We start from the raw sequence: 16844 nt of genomic DNA, 5'->3' as shown, positions 1-16844 counted from the left end.
AGCCATGAGCAGCCAGATCCGTCAGCCAGCCATGAGCAGCCAGATCCGTCAGCCAGCCATGAGCAGCCAGATCAGTTAGCCAGCCATGAGCAGCCAGATCCGTTAGCCAGCCATGAGCAGCCAGATCTGTCAGCCAGCCATGGGCCGTCCCTCAGTCCGGAGCTGCAGTCCCTCAGTCCGGAGCTGCAGTCCCTCAGTCCGGAGCTGCCATTCCTCAGTCCGGAGCTGCCCCTTACCCTGGAGCTGCCCCTTACCCTGGTGCTGCCCCTTACCCTGGTGCTGCCCCTTACCCTGGTGCTGCCCCTTACCCTGGTGCTGCCCCTTACCCTGGTACTGCCCCTTATCCTGGTACTGCCCCTTATCCTGGTACTGTCCCTTACCCTGGTACTGTCCTTTAGTCCGGAACTGCCCCTTAATGCAATGGGGTTAATGTGGAGGGGGGTCGTTTGGAGAAAGCCTAGGAGGTGGTTAGGTACTGTGGTGACGAGGGGACTACGACCAGAGCCGGAGCTGCCACCGTGGAGGGGAGCCCACCCAGACCCTCCCCTAGACTGTGTATGGTGCGCCCGGAGTTCGCGCCTCAAGGGGGGGGTTATGTCACGCCCTGGCCTTATTATTCTTTGTTTTCTTTATTATTTTAGTTAGGTCAGGGTGTGACATGGGGAATGTTTATATTTTGTTGTTTTGGGTGTTTATTTGGTAAAGGGGTTAATGGGTGTAGTATATGGTTTTGTGTTGAGTGTAGATGTTTAGCATTGTCTATGGTGGTTAGTTATCTAGGAGAGTCTATGGTTACCTGAATGAGTTCCCAATTAGAGACAGCTGATTTCGGTTGTCTCTGATTGGGAGCCTTATTTAGGGTAGCCATAGGCTCTCATTGGTTGTGGGTAATTGTCTATGTAAGAACGTTAGTAGCCTGTCTGTTTGTGCACAACGTTTGTAGCTTCACGGTCGTTTTGTTGTTTTTGTTGTTTTGTTAAAGTGTTTTTGTGTCGTGTTCATCTTCTTGTTCTAATAAAAGAAGATGGCTTATTTTCCAAAAAGCTGCTTTTTGGTCCGTCAATCCGCCACACGATCGTGACAGATGGATAAGAAGGATGTGGATAGGAAAGGATGCATGATTTGGCCAAGAGTAGATTTGATTTATTTTATTTGTACACAACTGCTTTATACAAAAAACAAGGATATAATTGTATATTTTTTTATAAACAAAGTACCTCAAAAACACAGATTCCCCAAGGGCATTTGAAACTACATGGTAGTAACTGCAGATACATCCATGCTGCAAAGACGTAGTCAATGCGCCGGGTTGGTTCTTAGTTTTATAAATATTTGTTTAGACGAGTGAAATATTCCTGAAGTTGTCAAAGCTGTACAGCTAGCATTTAACTCAGGTCATTTGGCACCATTTCACCCATCTGAAATAGTAATGTGTGTGTGTGTGCGTGTGTGAGTGTATGTGCGTGTGACTGCGTATGGGCAAGCATGTCTGTTTGTGTCCGAGGCAGCGTGTGTGTGCGTGTCCGTGCGTGGCCTTGCGTACATCTGCGTAGGTTTGCTGCCATTTGCTGACTGTGTGAGTGCGCGTGTGTGCATGTATGTGTGTGTGTTTGTGTTTGTGTCCTGAAGCAGCCCCTGACTCCAGGCCTGGTTCTAGATAACGATGGACTTGAGGTGTCTGAAACACATGATGACATCCAGAGGGACAGGAGGACTCAGGTGGTTCCCATCCAGACGCAGGTACCTGGTGGGTGTCAATCAATCAATAAATCAATCAAGCAAGCAAACAATCAAGCAATGAATTGATCGATCAATCAAAAAATCAAAAAATCAAATACACAATTAATCAATCAATCGACCATGCCTATTGTGTTATGTACTGTATACAAAGTTGTATTACCTGAGCCTGGGCATCAGAGCCTCATCAGTCAGACTCTCAGAGGACAGACTAAATGGACACAACTGGGTCCCATTAATACCTGACACAGGAACACACACACACACACACACACACACACACACACACACACACACACACACACACACACACACACACACACACACAAGTTACTCACTCTCAATGCTGTCGTGGTTATGTTAGCTACTTATGGTTGTACTGCCATTGTGTGTTACTCACTCGCGATGCTGTTATGATTGTGATGTGGTTGGAGTCATGGTATGTGTTGTGTTACTCACTCTCTGAGGTGATGTTGTCATGCTACGGACTTATTACAGTCTTATGTTAGGCTACTCACTCTCGATGCTGTTGTGGTTGAGGTGCAACTGCTCCAGCTGGGGGTTGAACAGGGGGACGGAGGTGAGCTGGTTGTGGGCCAGGTGAAGGTCTAGCAGAGTGGAGACGTTGAACACAGCCTTAGGGACTCCCTTATCACTCAGCTGGTTGTAGTTGAGTCTCACAAACGCCAGGTTGGAGAAGCCTTGGAAGTAGTCCCTGTATGGAGAAGACAAGCGGGTTCATTAGAGGGTTCTTACTTTAGCACGCTCATGTATTATCAACATTCTTGAAAAAAAAACGTTTGTAATCAAGGTGCATCGGGGATAGAGAATTTGAGCGCAATGCCATTCATGATTTGCTGTATCTCACACCAATGTTTCGGTCAATAGATCATGCGTGTGTGCATCTGTGTGAGCGTGTGTGTGTGCATACGTGCTTGCATGCCTGCCTCGTGCTCGCGTGCCTGAGTGTGCTTACTTAGGGATGTTGTCAATGTTGTTCCTGTCCAGGAATAGCTGTGCGATGCCATTGGGGATATTAGCTGGCATCTTCTTCAGGATGTTGTGGGCCAAGTTCAGCTGAACCAGGGTCTTTAGGTCTTTAAACGTGTTCTTCCCCATGTCACTGTCACTCAACTAAACACAACAGAGAATACACGAAGTGTGGGAGTGTGTGTTTATATGATTTAGTGTGTATGTTTCTACGTGCATGCATGCGCGTGTGTGTATTTGCACATTTGTGAGTGTGGTTGATTGATTGCACATGTGTGTTTGTGCTTGCTTGCATGGATGTGTGTGTGTACCTTGTTGTGGTGCAGGTCGAGCAGAGCGAGGTGCTCCATCTTGCCAAAGGCTCCAGAGGGGATCTTGGAGATCTGGTTGTGGCTGAGTCTGAGCTGCTCCAACCCAGCTGGCAGGTCATCAGGAACCTCCTTTAGCTGGTTCCTCTCCATGTAGAGAAACAACAGACCAGGTACCTTCTCAAACACCTGAGAGAGACGGACAGACAGACATATAGCGAGGAAAAAAAATATGAATGAATATAACTGAATACATGACTAAATATATCAAATACTAAAGAAATAAATCAAATAAAGCTCTCACCTTCTTGTCCACTTTTTTGATGCGATTGTTGGCCATGTTGACCCATCTCAGCTCTGTGGCATTGTTGAAGGGTTCCGCTGTTACCTCGGAGATGTAGTTGTTCTGCAGGTACAGGTAGTGTACTCTGGACGGGATCAAAGGGACCGTACGGAGGTTCCGGTTCTCGCAATAGAGGGCATTGGGGAAGGAAGGGGGGCAGAAACACTCCCGGGGACAGTCAGGGAACATGGAAGGGGGGCCAATGATGGGAGGGGGGAAGTCTGTGGGCTCCTGGGGTTCTGGTTCCTTAGGTGGCGGGGCAGGCTTGAAGGAGGGGCGCTTGGTGGGCTTTGGAGGCTTAGGAGGTTTCTTAGGCCGTGGTCTCTGTAAAAACACTGTCCCCATCAGGAGACAGAGCACCAGGGCAGTGTAGAGTCCCACACCTGTCTTCATTGTCCTGGATGGAAAGAGCGGATGAGGAGGAGAGAAAGAGGGGGTGGAGGAGAGATATACATACTGTATGTAAGAAAATGTAAAACTAAAGGGGTAAGAAAAGGGTTATACCACATTTTGACATTTGGTAAAGCACCAGATTTCAGGAGATAATCCTTTATGCAGTATGACTGTGATTCTAAATGATTTGTGATGCATCTACCGGTAGGTCTTCTAAGTTATGAAGGCATCATTATGCCCTAAATTTTACCAAGTGGTGGTTTGCTTGCTAGTAACCAGTACAGTCATATTTTCCTCTAGCCTTTAGCAGGGATTTTGTAAGCAGCTTATATAAAGGTTGAGTTGGGTAAAGTGACCTGTGCAGGCGAAGGACGCAGACATGGTTCTCATTCATGTCTGGGTAAAGCATTAGCTATTCCTTTACAGCTGTTAAAAATAAGAGGGAGAAGGAGAGAGGGGAGGGTGAGAGAAAGAGAGAAAGGTGGGGATCGAGAGAGGTATAGAGAGGAGAGAGGAGTTAAAGAGGGAGGGAAGGGTAAGGAGAGAGGATGAGAGAAGGAGAGAGAGGGGTACAGAGAGAGAAGTTAGAGAGGGAGGGGGGAAGAGGGAGAGAGGGATAAGGGAGTGATAGGGTGAGAGAGAATGGGGAGGGAGAGAGGATGAGAGGGGGGTAAGTTAGAGAGTGGGAGAGACAGAGAGAGGTATAGAGGAAGCTGAAGGATAAAGCCTCCATTGTGTGTGTTGGTCCAGAGAGAGTTTCTTCCTGACGAGGGGGAACAGAGGGGGCTGTATGGGATGGGCTGTAGCTCCAGAGTGGCTGGAGCTCTGAGACGGGCGGAGGGTTGGTTTTCTAACAGCATAGAGAGATCCTCACTAGGAATCTCCATATACATCTCTTTCTCTCTCTCTTTCTCTCTCTCTCTTTCTCTCCCCCCTCTATCTTTTTCTTACTTCTCTCTAGCAGTTGAACACCCAGAAGCCTACTGCAGATCAGAGGAAAACAGTCGTGGGTCATTAGTTTGTAGCTATTGACCGAGTTCTCATGAAACATATGGTTACTGTGACTCTGATCCAGGCATTATTATGTCAAGCTTTCTACTGACTACTGGCAAAAAGACAAGGTGTTATGGGTCAGCATCTTACAACAGTGTGGGATTGACTGTGTGTTTCTGTCCTTTGTTTGTCGTGAGAAAGCCTTCTGGCCAGTTCCATAAATATCTGAGATTATCATGAGTCATTAGACAACTATTCTTCCAGCCTAAGTATGTCCAGGCCAGGATAAACATCTCTGAACTTCCCTTCCTTTCAAACTAATCGTGCTCTCTGGCAAGGCCACTCAGGCCAGAGTGTGATTTCACTTTTCTTCTCTCAGTAGTCCAGAACCCCAACAGCCGTCATCAAGATGTCAGGATTTCAGTACAGAGTTAGGGCTGTTGTTAGACAACGAGAGAGATGACAGTCTGGAGTTCACTTATACCATAGTCACAGCTAATCTGCGAGTTAGGGTTGTAAATCAACAGGAGATATATGTAGAGACAAGACTCCAATACTCAGGGATCAGCACACCTGGGTCACAACTGTGTTAGAGTTGCCCACTTGCTCCATGTTCATCCAGGAAAGATTAGAAGAATCCTTCAACTTTATTAACTTTTCCACTGTTGATTTAATTGATGCACCATAATATATCTCGGAAACGCTTTACTGCTCTCCCGGACAGCAGGGTTGGAAACTCTACTGAGACGAGATCTAAAGACGAGTCAGAAATGTGACTGGTAACACGTCAACTTTGCTGGGCTTTGACTCACCTAAAGCATTTTAAAGTCATGTTTTCTAACCACAACAACCCAGCCGGATTTATCTCCATCCCGAGGATGTGATGCCCCATTTGGAAAAAACTGAGAAAGACAGAGCAGGGTCTGCAGACAAGCAAGGAACAACATTGGACTGTCTGCACTGTTAAAACTGCTTGAGATGACAGGCAGATATATAGCCTGGCTGTCTAAACTTCTGGGTGACCCATATTTTTAAGGAAATTTTGCCAACTGTCAAATAGAAAACGTTCAGTTCTTTTGGCAGAATGATGTAGATGCTTTATAGCAAGTATTAGACAGCAAATATGTGTTGTTCGAACCACAATGATCAATTTTCACAATGTTCCCAATGCAGCCTGGATTCTTGTCAATAATGAATTCCATTGACAGTGTTTTATCGCTGTGTAAAAAAACAGAGATCCAATCCAACCAAACCAGACCAGACCACAGCCCATTATGAAGGAATGAATGTTCCTGAGATGTTTCTGGAGATTTCAGAAAGCTTCTTCTCTATTTTCGAAGACTATGATCAACAAAAATCTGCATATTATTGTGACCTGCCAATCCGAGAAGCTTTACATAGTGTAGACATGTGACATGTGGCAGAACTGACAGTTGGACAGAGAGACAGACATACGCCTTGACAGACACCAGGACAGTTGTCTAGCCCTATGTAATGTAAAGCATAGAGTTGTAGAGGGTAGAGTGACACAGTCTCGCCTGCCCCGGCCAAACACAGCACAGCAGTGTTTTCATAAGGCAGACTGTGAAAAAGATCAACTCTGCTTTCTGTTCATTAGCCACCCAGTACAACCCTTCCATCAACTTGAAACAGGAAATCAACATGATTAGCTGAACAAAGGTGAAATGGATAGGTGTGTCACTATTTGTCTGAATGTCACAGAGCAGCAGCATTCTAGAATCTGCTTTGTGAGAGAACGTTAGCCGAAGCAACAGGCATTCCAGAAGCAACAAGCGTTCTAGAACAAGCTCTCTCTCTGGGTAGAGTTTTCCGTACCGCTCTCATTCAGCGCCTCTGTAGAAACACACACTGCCAGGCTCTGTTCACGTCCGCCTCTCTGCCAAGACATGCACGCACGTACACACGTACACACACACTCCTCGTCCCCACATACACCGCACATATTCTGAGAGACACACACTCTCTCCTGGCCTCACTTTGTTTACATTCTGTTATCAACCGTGTCACATCTATAAGCGCCCCCCCTGGAGAAAAGAAACAACAAACATTGTCTTACCTGCCAATGGTACCTGCCCTCTTTTATCAAATCGAGTTTTCTGACTCTCTGCTTTTTGTCTCTCCCACCCTTCTCTTACGCCTCCCTCTCTCTCCCCCTCTCTCCCTCCTCTTCTTCTCAGTGGACAAACCTCCTATTGGGTTGGTTCCCTGGCTATCTTTCCCTCTGAAGGTCATAGTGTTTCCCCCTCTCCTCCACTCCCTCCCTCTCTCCAATCCTCTCGTCTACACTCTCTCCCTCCTTCCCTCTCTCTCTGGCCCTCCACAGCACATTTAATCTCCACTCCTATCCTGTTGAACGAGGATGTATTCTCACCAGACTCAGTGTATGTGTGTGTGTGTGTGTGTTTGTGTGTAAGTGTACTTGTGACCCAGGCATGTGGTTGGGTGGGGTTTTGGGCAGGTGTCTGTGATAATATAAACATTTGTTCTGACCCCCATAAAAGCCCTCTCCCATTTGGTCTCTCTCCCAGTATCCTAGTCTCCCTCCCACCCACCCACTCTCTATTGTTTGTTTATATGATGTATCAGCATACTGCTTTCTCATGTGTCTTCCATTAGAGTTTTCTCTGCTGATTGTGGTATGATGCTATGTATTTGTGTAGCGCTCTGGATCATTCCCAAATGGCACACGCACACGCACACGCACATGCACACGCGCACGCACACACACACACACACACACACACACACACACACACACACACACACACACACACACACACACACACACACACACACACACACACACACACACACACACACACACACACACACACACACACACACACAGGGTGGCAGGTATCCTAGTGGTTAGAGCATTGGGCCAGTAACCAAAAGGTTTCTAGATTGAATCCCTGAGCTGTCAAGGTAAAAATCTGTTGTTCTGCCTCTGAACAAGGCAGTTAACCCACTGTTTCTAGGTTGTCATTGTAAGTAAGAATTTGTTCTTAACTGACTTGCCTAATATTTTGTCCAGGATTTGGTTTACTCTGTGTTCGGGAAACCGCCCCACTGAGTCCTGTGATTCTGCATCAACACATAGAAAGACAGAAGCAGCACGTGTATTACTCATTGAGTGTTGTGTGTTATGCTGAGTGCTGTTGAGCTTTGTATTTTGTGAGGTAGTTTATTGCACAGAGCAGCTGTGCGGTTAGTGCAATGGGGAGTCTTATTAAGTGTGTGTGTGTGTGTGTTCACATGCGTGCAGTCATGCGTATGTGTGTGTCAGGCTGAGGTTATAAGACACGTTAACAATACATTCCTGCAGAATGAGCAGCATGCAGCTCAGGGTAACGAGGGGAACACATGTGGAGAACTGTTTCACACACCTCTTCCTCTCCCTCACTGTCTCACTCCCTTGCTCCCTTATTCCATCCATCTCACCCTTTCCTCTCCCTCACTCTCGTATCCCTTTGCTTCTCCCTCTCTCTTACTCCCTCCCTTTTCCTTCTTTCTTTCACCCCTCCATTTCCACCTCCTTCCCTCTCTTCATCACCCCTTCATTTCCCCATACCTACTTTTACTGTACCCTACACCTATATTCCAACTATAACCACCACTGTTACTGTCTCTGCATCCTATACCCACTATATCCCCACTATTAGAGTGGTGAACACTACAGCAGCTGTTTTCCAACCATAGGCCAGTCATAATCAGGCCAGGCAGGAGGGGTAGTCTGGGTAAAAGTGCTGCAGGAACGTCCTGTTCCGTCATTTAGAAGATGACTGGGATGATTCCACTGTTTAGACCTCAGAGCTCAGAGCTGAGGAACTTAGGCTGAGTCCCAAATGGCACCCTATTCCCTATATAGTGCACTACTTTTGACCAGGGCCCATGTGGTCATTTGGGACTCAGACCTTCGAGTCTGGTGGGTTAGAGCCAGAGACCTTAGAGATGCTTGTCTATGGAAAAACACACTGATTGACCTACAGCCAACACTGCAATATTCCCACTGTGACTGCAGTACACAATAATGTGCCTGCACACTGGATACAGCTTTACAAGAACATAGGCGAGTGCTTAATGTTTATTACCAAAGTATCATCAATTATGTTGATGGTAATTATATGTTAATAAAGTGTAAACACTCCCCATCGTCACTCCCAAAGACACAGAACTGACATCTTTAAAGGGCTAGTTGACAGTCTAAGTCAGAACAGCCATCAGATTTACTGCTGAACAGGTAAGTACGCATGCTGTTGGCAGTCGCAGTGTTTAAGCACTGGAGACGTTAGTTATCTCAATCAATCAAATTGTATTTCTACATCACAACGTTTTACAAAGTCATTTATAATTTAATGTTCATCAAAACCCTGGACCTGAATCATTAAAATATAAACTGAAAGAAAACAAAACGAAAGGCTCCCTAGTGATGCCAGACACGTGCACAGATAGAGGTCTAAGCTTGCCTGAGCTCCTGCCCTTTTGACCTCCTATGAGAGAAGTGCCCTTCCAGAGAGGTGGCATTTTGTATTATTACATTTTTATTTCACTTTTTCTACATTTTCTCTGTTGTTGTTTAAACGAATTGCCCCAAAAAACAAGCTAATCTCTCATTGTTTGATCTTGGAACAGTCCCCCTCACCTGCCCCTCTGCCCCCATGTGAGCGTGCATTGCACTCGTCCTGCAGGCAGAAGCTACCGTCACCAAACAGCAGTGTCGTAGTTGCTACCTTTTGAGTTGCATCTGTCATCTTACTGTCTGCAACAGGGAAGGCTTCAATTCGATTGTTTGTTAGTAGGCCGAAGAGGCAGACGTCAGCGGCAGAACAAACTAGAATCACAGGTAAAGACTAGGTAGATTGTTTGTTAGTAGGCCTAAGAGGCAGATGTCAGCGGCAGAACAAACTAGAATCACAGGTAAAGACTAGGTAGATTGTTTGTTAGTAGGCCTAAGAGGCAGATGTCAGCGGCAGAACAAACTAGAATCACAGGTAAAGACTAGGTAGATTGTTTGTTAGTAGGCCTAAGAGGCAGATGTCAGCGGCAGAACAAACTAGAATCACAGGTAAAGACTAGGTAGATTGTTTGTTAGTAGGCCTAAGAGGCAGATGTCAGCGGCAGAACAAACTAGAATCACAGGTAAAGACTAGGTAGATTGTTTGTTAGTAGTCCGAAGAGGCAGATGTCAGCGGCAGAACAAACTAGAATCACAGGTAAAGACTAGGTAGATTGTTTGTTAGTAGGCCTAAGAGGCAGACGTCAGCGGCAGAACAAACTAGAATCACAGGTAAAGACTAGGTAGATTGTTTCAACAGAACAGCTAACTAGCTAGCAGGGGGTTGGAAAAGGTACTTAATTGTCATACTTGAGTAAAAGTAAAGATACCTTAATCGAAAAGTAAAAGTGAAAGTGAAAGTCACCCAGTAAAATACGACTAGAGTAAAAGTCTAAAAGTATTTGGTTTCACATATACTTAAGAATCAAAAGTAAAAGTGTCAATCATTTCAAATTCCTTATATTAAGCAAACCAGATTGCGCAATTTTTTTTATTGAACGATAGCCAGGGGCCCACTCCAACACTCAGACATAATTTACAAATTAAGCATTTGTGTTTAGTGAGTTTGCCAGCTCAGAGGCACTACGGAGGACCAGGGATGTTCTTTTGATAAGTTTGTGAATTTGGAACATTTTCCTGTCAAAATGTACTTTTGGGTGTCAGGGAAAATGTATGGAGTAAAAGCACATTATTTTCTTTAGGGATGTAAAGAAGTAAAAGTAAAAGTTGCCAAAAATATGAATAGTAAAGTACAGATACCCCAAAAAACGACTTATGTACTTTCAAGTATTTTTACTTAGGTACTTTACACCGCTGCTAGCTAGCTAGCTAATTAGCTGATTCTGTATTCGCCATGATCAACTGATAGCCCATCCCTCTTTGCCCTCTCTTTGAGCAGTAGGCTTTAAGCTTGCTTAAGGTTGGATGAGTGTGATTTTGCAGAACATTAAGGCCTATGGAGAAAAATATATATTGAAATTTGGCAACAGGAACATTAGATAATATGTTATGAATCTACGAAATGAAAGTCAACGTTTTTGGGGGGAGGGGTACCCTTTTTTGGTGCACAGACGCTCGAAAAGTCTGTACACGACCCTGAGTAAATCCATTCAAAAGCAGTCAAAGCATGGTAAAGGGTAACCAAAAGTTTGGAACCAACATCAAAGTCCATACGCATGCAAGATGGGTGATTCTTTGCTGAGCCTGCTGACAGACCTCCCACTACAGCTCATCCATCTATACCACAGCCAGACAGAGGGGCGAGCCTGCCACGTAGGAGGACAACTAAAGCCTTTAACTGACTTACTCACTTAATTCACTTAATTTATGGAGGAACACGGGGCTTGTCCTAATGTTTCCCAACTCTGCAGGACTTTCTGACTGCTTCCTTTGCTTCTGCCCATGACAAGTGGATCTTATTGAGTTCTACATTCAGACATCTGGGCCAGGTCTTCTGCTGAAGGCTGTAAGACAGAAGAGAACTCATCATGTGCTTCGTGTGTCAGGAGCTCACCACAGCCAATCAATCATCCTTCATATTAGACACAACCAGACCATGACCTAGAGCCGTAACACGAGATAAAAGATCAGACACATAATCAGACAGACGGAGAGCAGTAACACAAGATAATAGGTCAGACAGATAGACAGACAGAACTAGAACAGTAACATGATAATACAGGTAACTGCTAAAATAAAGGAAGCACCAACATAAAGTGTTGGGCCACCACAAGCAGCCAGAAGAGCTTCAATGTGTCTTGGCATATATTCTACATGTGTTTGTAACTCTATTGGAGGGATGCAACACCATTCTTCCACGATAAATTGCATAATTTGGTGAGTTCCCAGCTAGCACAATGGATCTGGGCCGATTCTGGCTGAGAGTCTGGGCACTTGGCTGAGAGTCAAACTGGGCACTTGGCTGAGAGTCTGGGCACTTGGCTGAGAGTCAAACTCTAATCGGGGCTCGGGCCGATTGGGGCTACTCTCTGGCAGATGAATACATGGGCTGCTTTATATAATTAACATCTCATTATTTATTTTTCCATATTTTCTCATTAAATAAAATTCTTGAAGAGTCCTGTATGGTATTTTTGTATTTTGATACTTTGTGCAAGGCAATGATAAGCATTAAAAACTTGGTGGATGGAGCCTCCTGAGTGGCACAGCGGTCTAAGACACTGGGTCGCAGTGCAAACTGTGTTGCTACTGATGCTGGTTTGAGACCCGTGCCGGCTGCGACCGGGAGACCCATAAGATGACGCACAGTTAGGGGAGAGTTTGGCCGGCCGGGATGTCCTTCTCCCATCGTGCTGTAGCGACTCCCGTGGCGGGCTAGGCACAAATATGTCTATGGCATGTCTATGGCATGGAATTTTCCCAAGATGGCGTAGCAGTCAGACATCGTTTGTCCTCGTCTTGTCCCGTGTATATATATTTTATATATTTTTATATTTTTCTTCTCATATCTTTTAATATATTTTTTTCTAAAAACTCAAATTCAAAACACTCTCCTGCAACCTGCCTCACCAAATGTGGTGCGGATCGTTAAAAAAAATATATATAATGCACCTCATATCCGAAATCCACAACAGAAACTAGCCAGAAGTTAGCCAGCTCACTAGGTAACGTTAGTATTCAGCTAACCACGGCTAGCGGTCATCAGCTATCCTTTAGCTCGGAAAGCTAGCGCCAGTTTTGTGCAACGCGACTCAGACCAGAGCATACCTGACCTATTTTCTCTCCATATCCCCGGATTTCTACCGCAAGCTCTGGACATTTACACCTGGATCTTGCAGCTAACTAGCTGCTATCCGAGTGACTATTGGCTAACGTCGATTCTGGAGCAAACACCAATTATCCCGGAGCTAGCCAGCTGAAGAGTTCGATCAGCCACTCCTGGGCTACAATCACCTATCCGGACCCGTTATACTGCCGATGCGGAGCCCCACCGGGCCTTCACAACTGGAATACCGATGTTATCTGCCCGAGGGAGTTATTCAACTGGCCCCTCGATCGCGACGTAACCTGAACGCCCATCTGCTAACTGCGACCCGCTAATCGTTAGCTGTCTTGAGCATATCGGCTGCTATCTGAACAGGTCTATCGAACAATCTTCTTGGGCCACTATAACTATAACTATTTTGACAATTGGATTGGTCCCCTCTACCACACGGATCCCCACTAATCTACCGACGGAAACGCATGGGGTGGTTAAAAACAGACCTCCATCTTCTGCTAGCTTGCTACCCATGGCTCGGCTAGCTGTCTGAATCGCCGTGACCCCAACCAACCTCACTACTCACTGGACCCTTATGATCACTTGGCTAAGCATGCCACTCCTTAATGTCAATATGCCTTGTCCATTGCAGTTCTGGTTAGTGTTTATTGGCTTATTTCACTGTAGAGCCTCTAGCCCTGCTCATTATACCTTATACCTTATCCAACCCTTCAGTTCCATCACCTATGTGATGACATAACCTGGTTTCAATCATGTTTCTAGAGACAATATCTCTTTCATCATCACTCAATGCCTAGGTTTAGCTCCACTGTATTCACATCCTACCATACCTTTGTCTGTACACTATACCTTGAATCTATTTTATCGCCCCCAGAAACCTGCTCCTTTTACTCTCTGTTCCGGACGTCCTGGACGTCCAATTCTCATAGTTTTTAGTCGTACCCTTATCCTACTCCTCCTCTGTTCCTCTGGCGATGTAGTGGTGAATCCAGGCCCTGCAGTGCCTAGCTCCACTCCTATTCCCCAGGCGCTCTCTTTTGATGACTTCTGTAACCGTAAAAGCCTTGGTTTCATGCATGTTAATATTAGAAGCCTCCTCCCTAAGTTTGTTTTATTCACTGCTTTAGCATACTCTGCCAACCCGGATGTCTTAGCCGTGTCTGTATCATGGCTTAGGAAGACCACCAATAACTCTGAAATCTCCATCCACAACTACAACATTTTCCGACAAGATAGAACTGCCAAAGGGGGCGGTGTTGCAATCTACTGCAGAGATAGCCTGCAGAGTTTTGAACTTGTACTTTTAAAAATCCACCTCTCTAAAAACAAGTCTCTCACCGTTGCCACCTGCTATAGACCACCCTCTGCCCCCAGCTGTGCTCAAACGACCTCCACTCATCACTATCAAACACTCCCTGAAACACTTCAGCGAGCAGGCCTTTCTAATCGACCTGGCCCGGGTATCCTGGAAGGATATTGACCTCATCCCGTCAGTAGAGGATGCCTGGTTATTCTTTAAAAAGGCCTACCTCGCCATCTTAAATAAGCACGTCCCATTCAAGAATTGTAGAACCAGGAACAGATACAGTCCTTGGTTCTCTTCAGACCTGACTGCCCTTAACCAACACAAAAAAATCCTGTGGCGTTCTGCATTAGCATCGAACAGCCCTTGTGAAATGCAACTTTTCAGGGAAGTTAGAAACCAATATACACAGGTAGTTAGAAAAGCAAAGGCTAGCTTCTTCAAGCAGAAATTTGCTTCCTGCGACACAAACTCAAAAAAGTTCTGGGACATTGTAAAGTCCATGGAGAATAAGAGCACCTCTTCCCAGCTGCCCATTGCACTGAGGATAGGAATCTCTGTCACCACCGATAAATCCACTATAATTGAGAATTTCAATAAGCATTTTTCTACGGCTGTCCATGCTTTCCACCTGACTACCCCATACCCCGGTCAACAACACTGCCTCCCCACAGCAACTCACCCAAGCCTTCCCCATTTCTCCTTCTCCCAAATCCAGTCAGCTGATGTTCTGAAAGAGCTGCAAAATCTGGAATCCCCACAAATCAGCCGGGCTAAACAATCTGGACTCTTTCTTTCTAAAATGAGCTGCCGAAATTGTTGCAATCCCTATTACTAGCCTGTTCTACCTCTCTTTCATGTCGTCTGAGATTCCCAAAGATTGGAAAGCATCTGCGTTCATCCCTCTCTTCAAAGGGGGGGACACACTTGACCGAAACAGCTACAGAACTATTTCTATCCTACCCTGCCTTTCTAAGGTCTCCGAAAGCCAATTTAACAAACAGATCACCTACCATTTCGAATCCCACCGTACCTTCTCCACTATGCAATCTGTATTCAGAGCTGGTCATATCTTAACCGCCATTATTAAGAAACAATACTGTGCAGCCATATTCATTGACCTGGCCAATGCTTTCGACTCGTCAATCACCACATCCTCATCGGCAGACTCAACAGCCTTGGTTTCTCAAATGATTGCCTCGCCTGGTTCACCAACTACTTCTCCAACAGAGTTCAGTGTGTCAAATCTGAGGGCCTGTTGTCCGGGACTCTGGCAGTCTCTATGGGGGTGCCACAAGGTTCAATTCTTGGGCCGACTCTCTTCTCTGTATACATCAATGATGTCGCTCTTGCTGCTGGTGAGTCTCTGATCCACCTCTACGCAGACGACACCATTCTGTATACTTCTGGCCCTTCTTTGGACACTGTGTTAACAACCGTCCAGACAAGCTTCAATGCCATACAACTCTCCTTGTCCATACAACTCTCCTTGGCCTCCAACTGCTTTTAAATACAAGTAAAACTAAATGCATGCTCTTCAACCGATCGCTGCCTGCACCTGCCCGCCCATCCAGCATCACTACCCTGGACGGTTCTGACTTAGAATATGTGAACAACTACAAATACCTAGATGTCTGGTTAGACTGTAAACTCTCCTTCCAGACTCACAAAAAACATCTCCAATCCAAAGTTAAATCTAGAATTGGCTTCCTATTTCGCAACAAAGCATCCTTCACCCATGCTGCCAAACATACCGTCGTAAAACTGACCATCTTACCGATCCTTGACTTCGGCGATGTCATTTACAAAACAGCCTCCAACACTCTACTCAACAAATTGGATGCAGTTTATCACAGTGCCATGCGTTTTGTCACCAAAGCCCCATATACTGCCCACCACTGCGACCTGTACGCTCTCGTTGGCCCTCGCTTCATACTCGTCGCCAAACCCACTGGCTCCAGGTCATCTACAAGACCCTGCTAGGTAAAGTCCTGCCTTATCTCAGCTCGCTGGTCACCATAGCATCACCCAACCGTAGCACGCTTTCTAAAGCCAATTCCTACTTTGGCCGCCTCTCCTTCCAGTTCTCTGCTGCCATTGACTGGAACGAACTACAAAATCTCTGAAACTGGAAACACTTATCTCCCTCACTAGCTTTAAGCACCATCTGTCAGAGCAGCTCACAGATCACTACAACTGTACATAGCCCATCTATAAATAGCCCAAACAACTACCTCTTCACCTACTGTAAATCTACCATTCCAGTGTTTTAATTGCTATATTGTATTTACTTCGCCACCATGGCCTATTTATTGCCTTAACCTCCCTTATCTCACCTCATTTGCTCACATTGTATATAGACTTATTTTTCTACTGTATTACTGTATGTTTGTTTTACTCCATGTGTAACTCTGTGTTGTTATATGCGTCGAACTGCTATGCTTTATCTTGGCCAGGTTGCAGTTGTAAATGAGAACTTGTTCTCAACTTGCCTACCTGGTTAAATAAAGGTGAAATATATATTTTTTGAAATAAATAAAATGCACGCTGACACGGTCACCAGGTGTATGGTGTTTCCTCCGACACAAAATGCTTTTTTGTGAATGAGTATAATTTGCATGTATAAAATGTATAATTGTTATATTTAAATTTACTAAATCGGGGTAATTTTGTATACATTTATTTAAACTTGCATCAGGCCACTTCTGGGGGGATTCTGGTAAGATGCCGGCGAAGTCGACTGAATTCCGATTCACGGAAATGGCCCGATGTACTTGGGCCGATTCTCGGCAGTCATTCATTTTGATTCCGGGCCAAGTCCGACACCCGACTCCGGGCCGATTCAATCAGTTCCGGCCCCCCGAAAGAGGGCCGTTTCTGGGCCGATTCCTCATTGGTAGCTGGGTTGTTGATAGTGGTGGGAAACGCTGTCTCAGGGGTGCTTCAGAATCTCCCATAAG

General features: G+C 45.5%; 1 protein-coding gene across 1 annotated transcript; it reads right to left on the bottom strand.

Moving 5' to 3' along the window:
- Nucleotides 1–1133: 1133 nt before the first annotated feature.
- Nucleotides 1134–6984, bottom strand: LOC129843472 (prolargin-like). Its single transcript, XM_055912209.1, has 7 exons — nt 6842–6984; nt 3340–3775; nt 3039–3224; nt 2714–2871; nt 2256–2452; nt 1901–1979; nt 1134–1744 (listed from the first exon to the last, which is right to left on the bottom strand). Exons 2-7 carry the CDS (start codon nt 3769–3771, stop codon nt 1654–1656), a joined length of 1143 nt encoding a protein of 380 aa, XP_055768184.1. The 5' UTR covers nt 3772–3775; nt 6842–6984; the 3' UTR covers nt 1134–1653.
- Between the last annotated feature and the right edge of the window lie 9860 nt (nt 6985–16844).

This window comes from Salvelinus fontinalis, chromosome 3, assembly GCF_029448725.1.
Source record: "Salvelinus fontinalis isolate EN_2023a chromosome 3, ASM2944872v1, whole genome shotgun sequence".
In the NCBI taxonomy this organism is placed as follows: domain Eukaryota; kingdom Metazoa; phylum Chordata; class Actinopteri; order Salmoniformes; family Salmonidae; genus Salvelinus; species Salvelinus fontinalis.
Note: the sequence above shows the minus strand (reverse complement) of the source record. Positions and strands in the feature narration are given on the sequence as shown.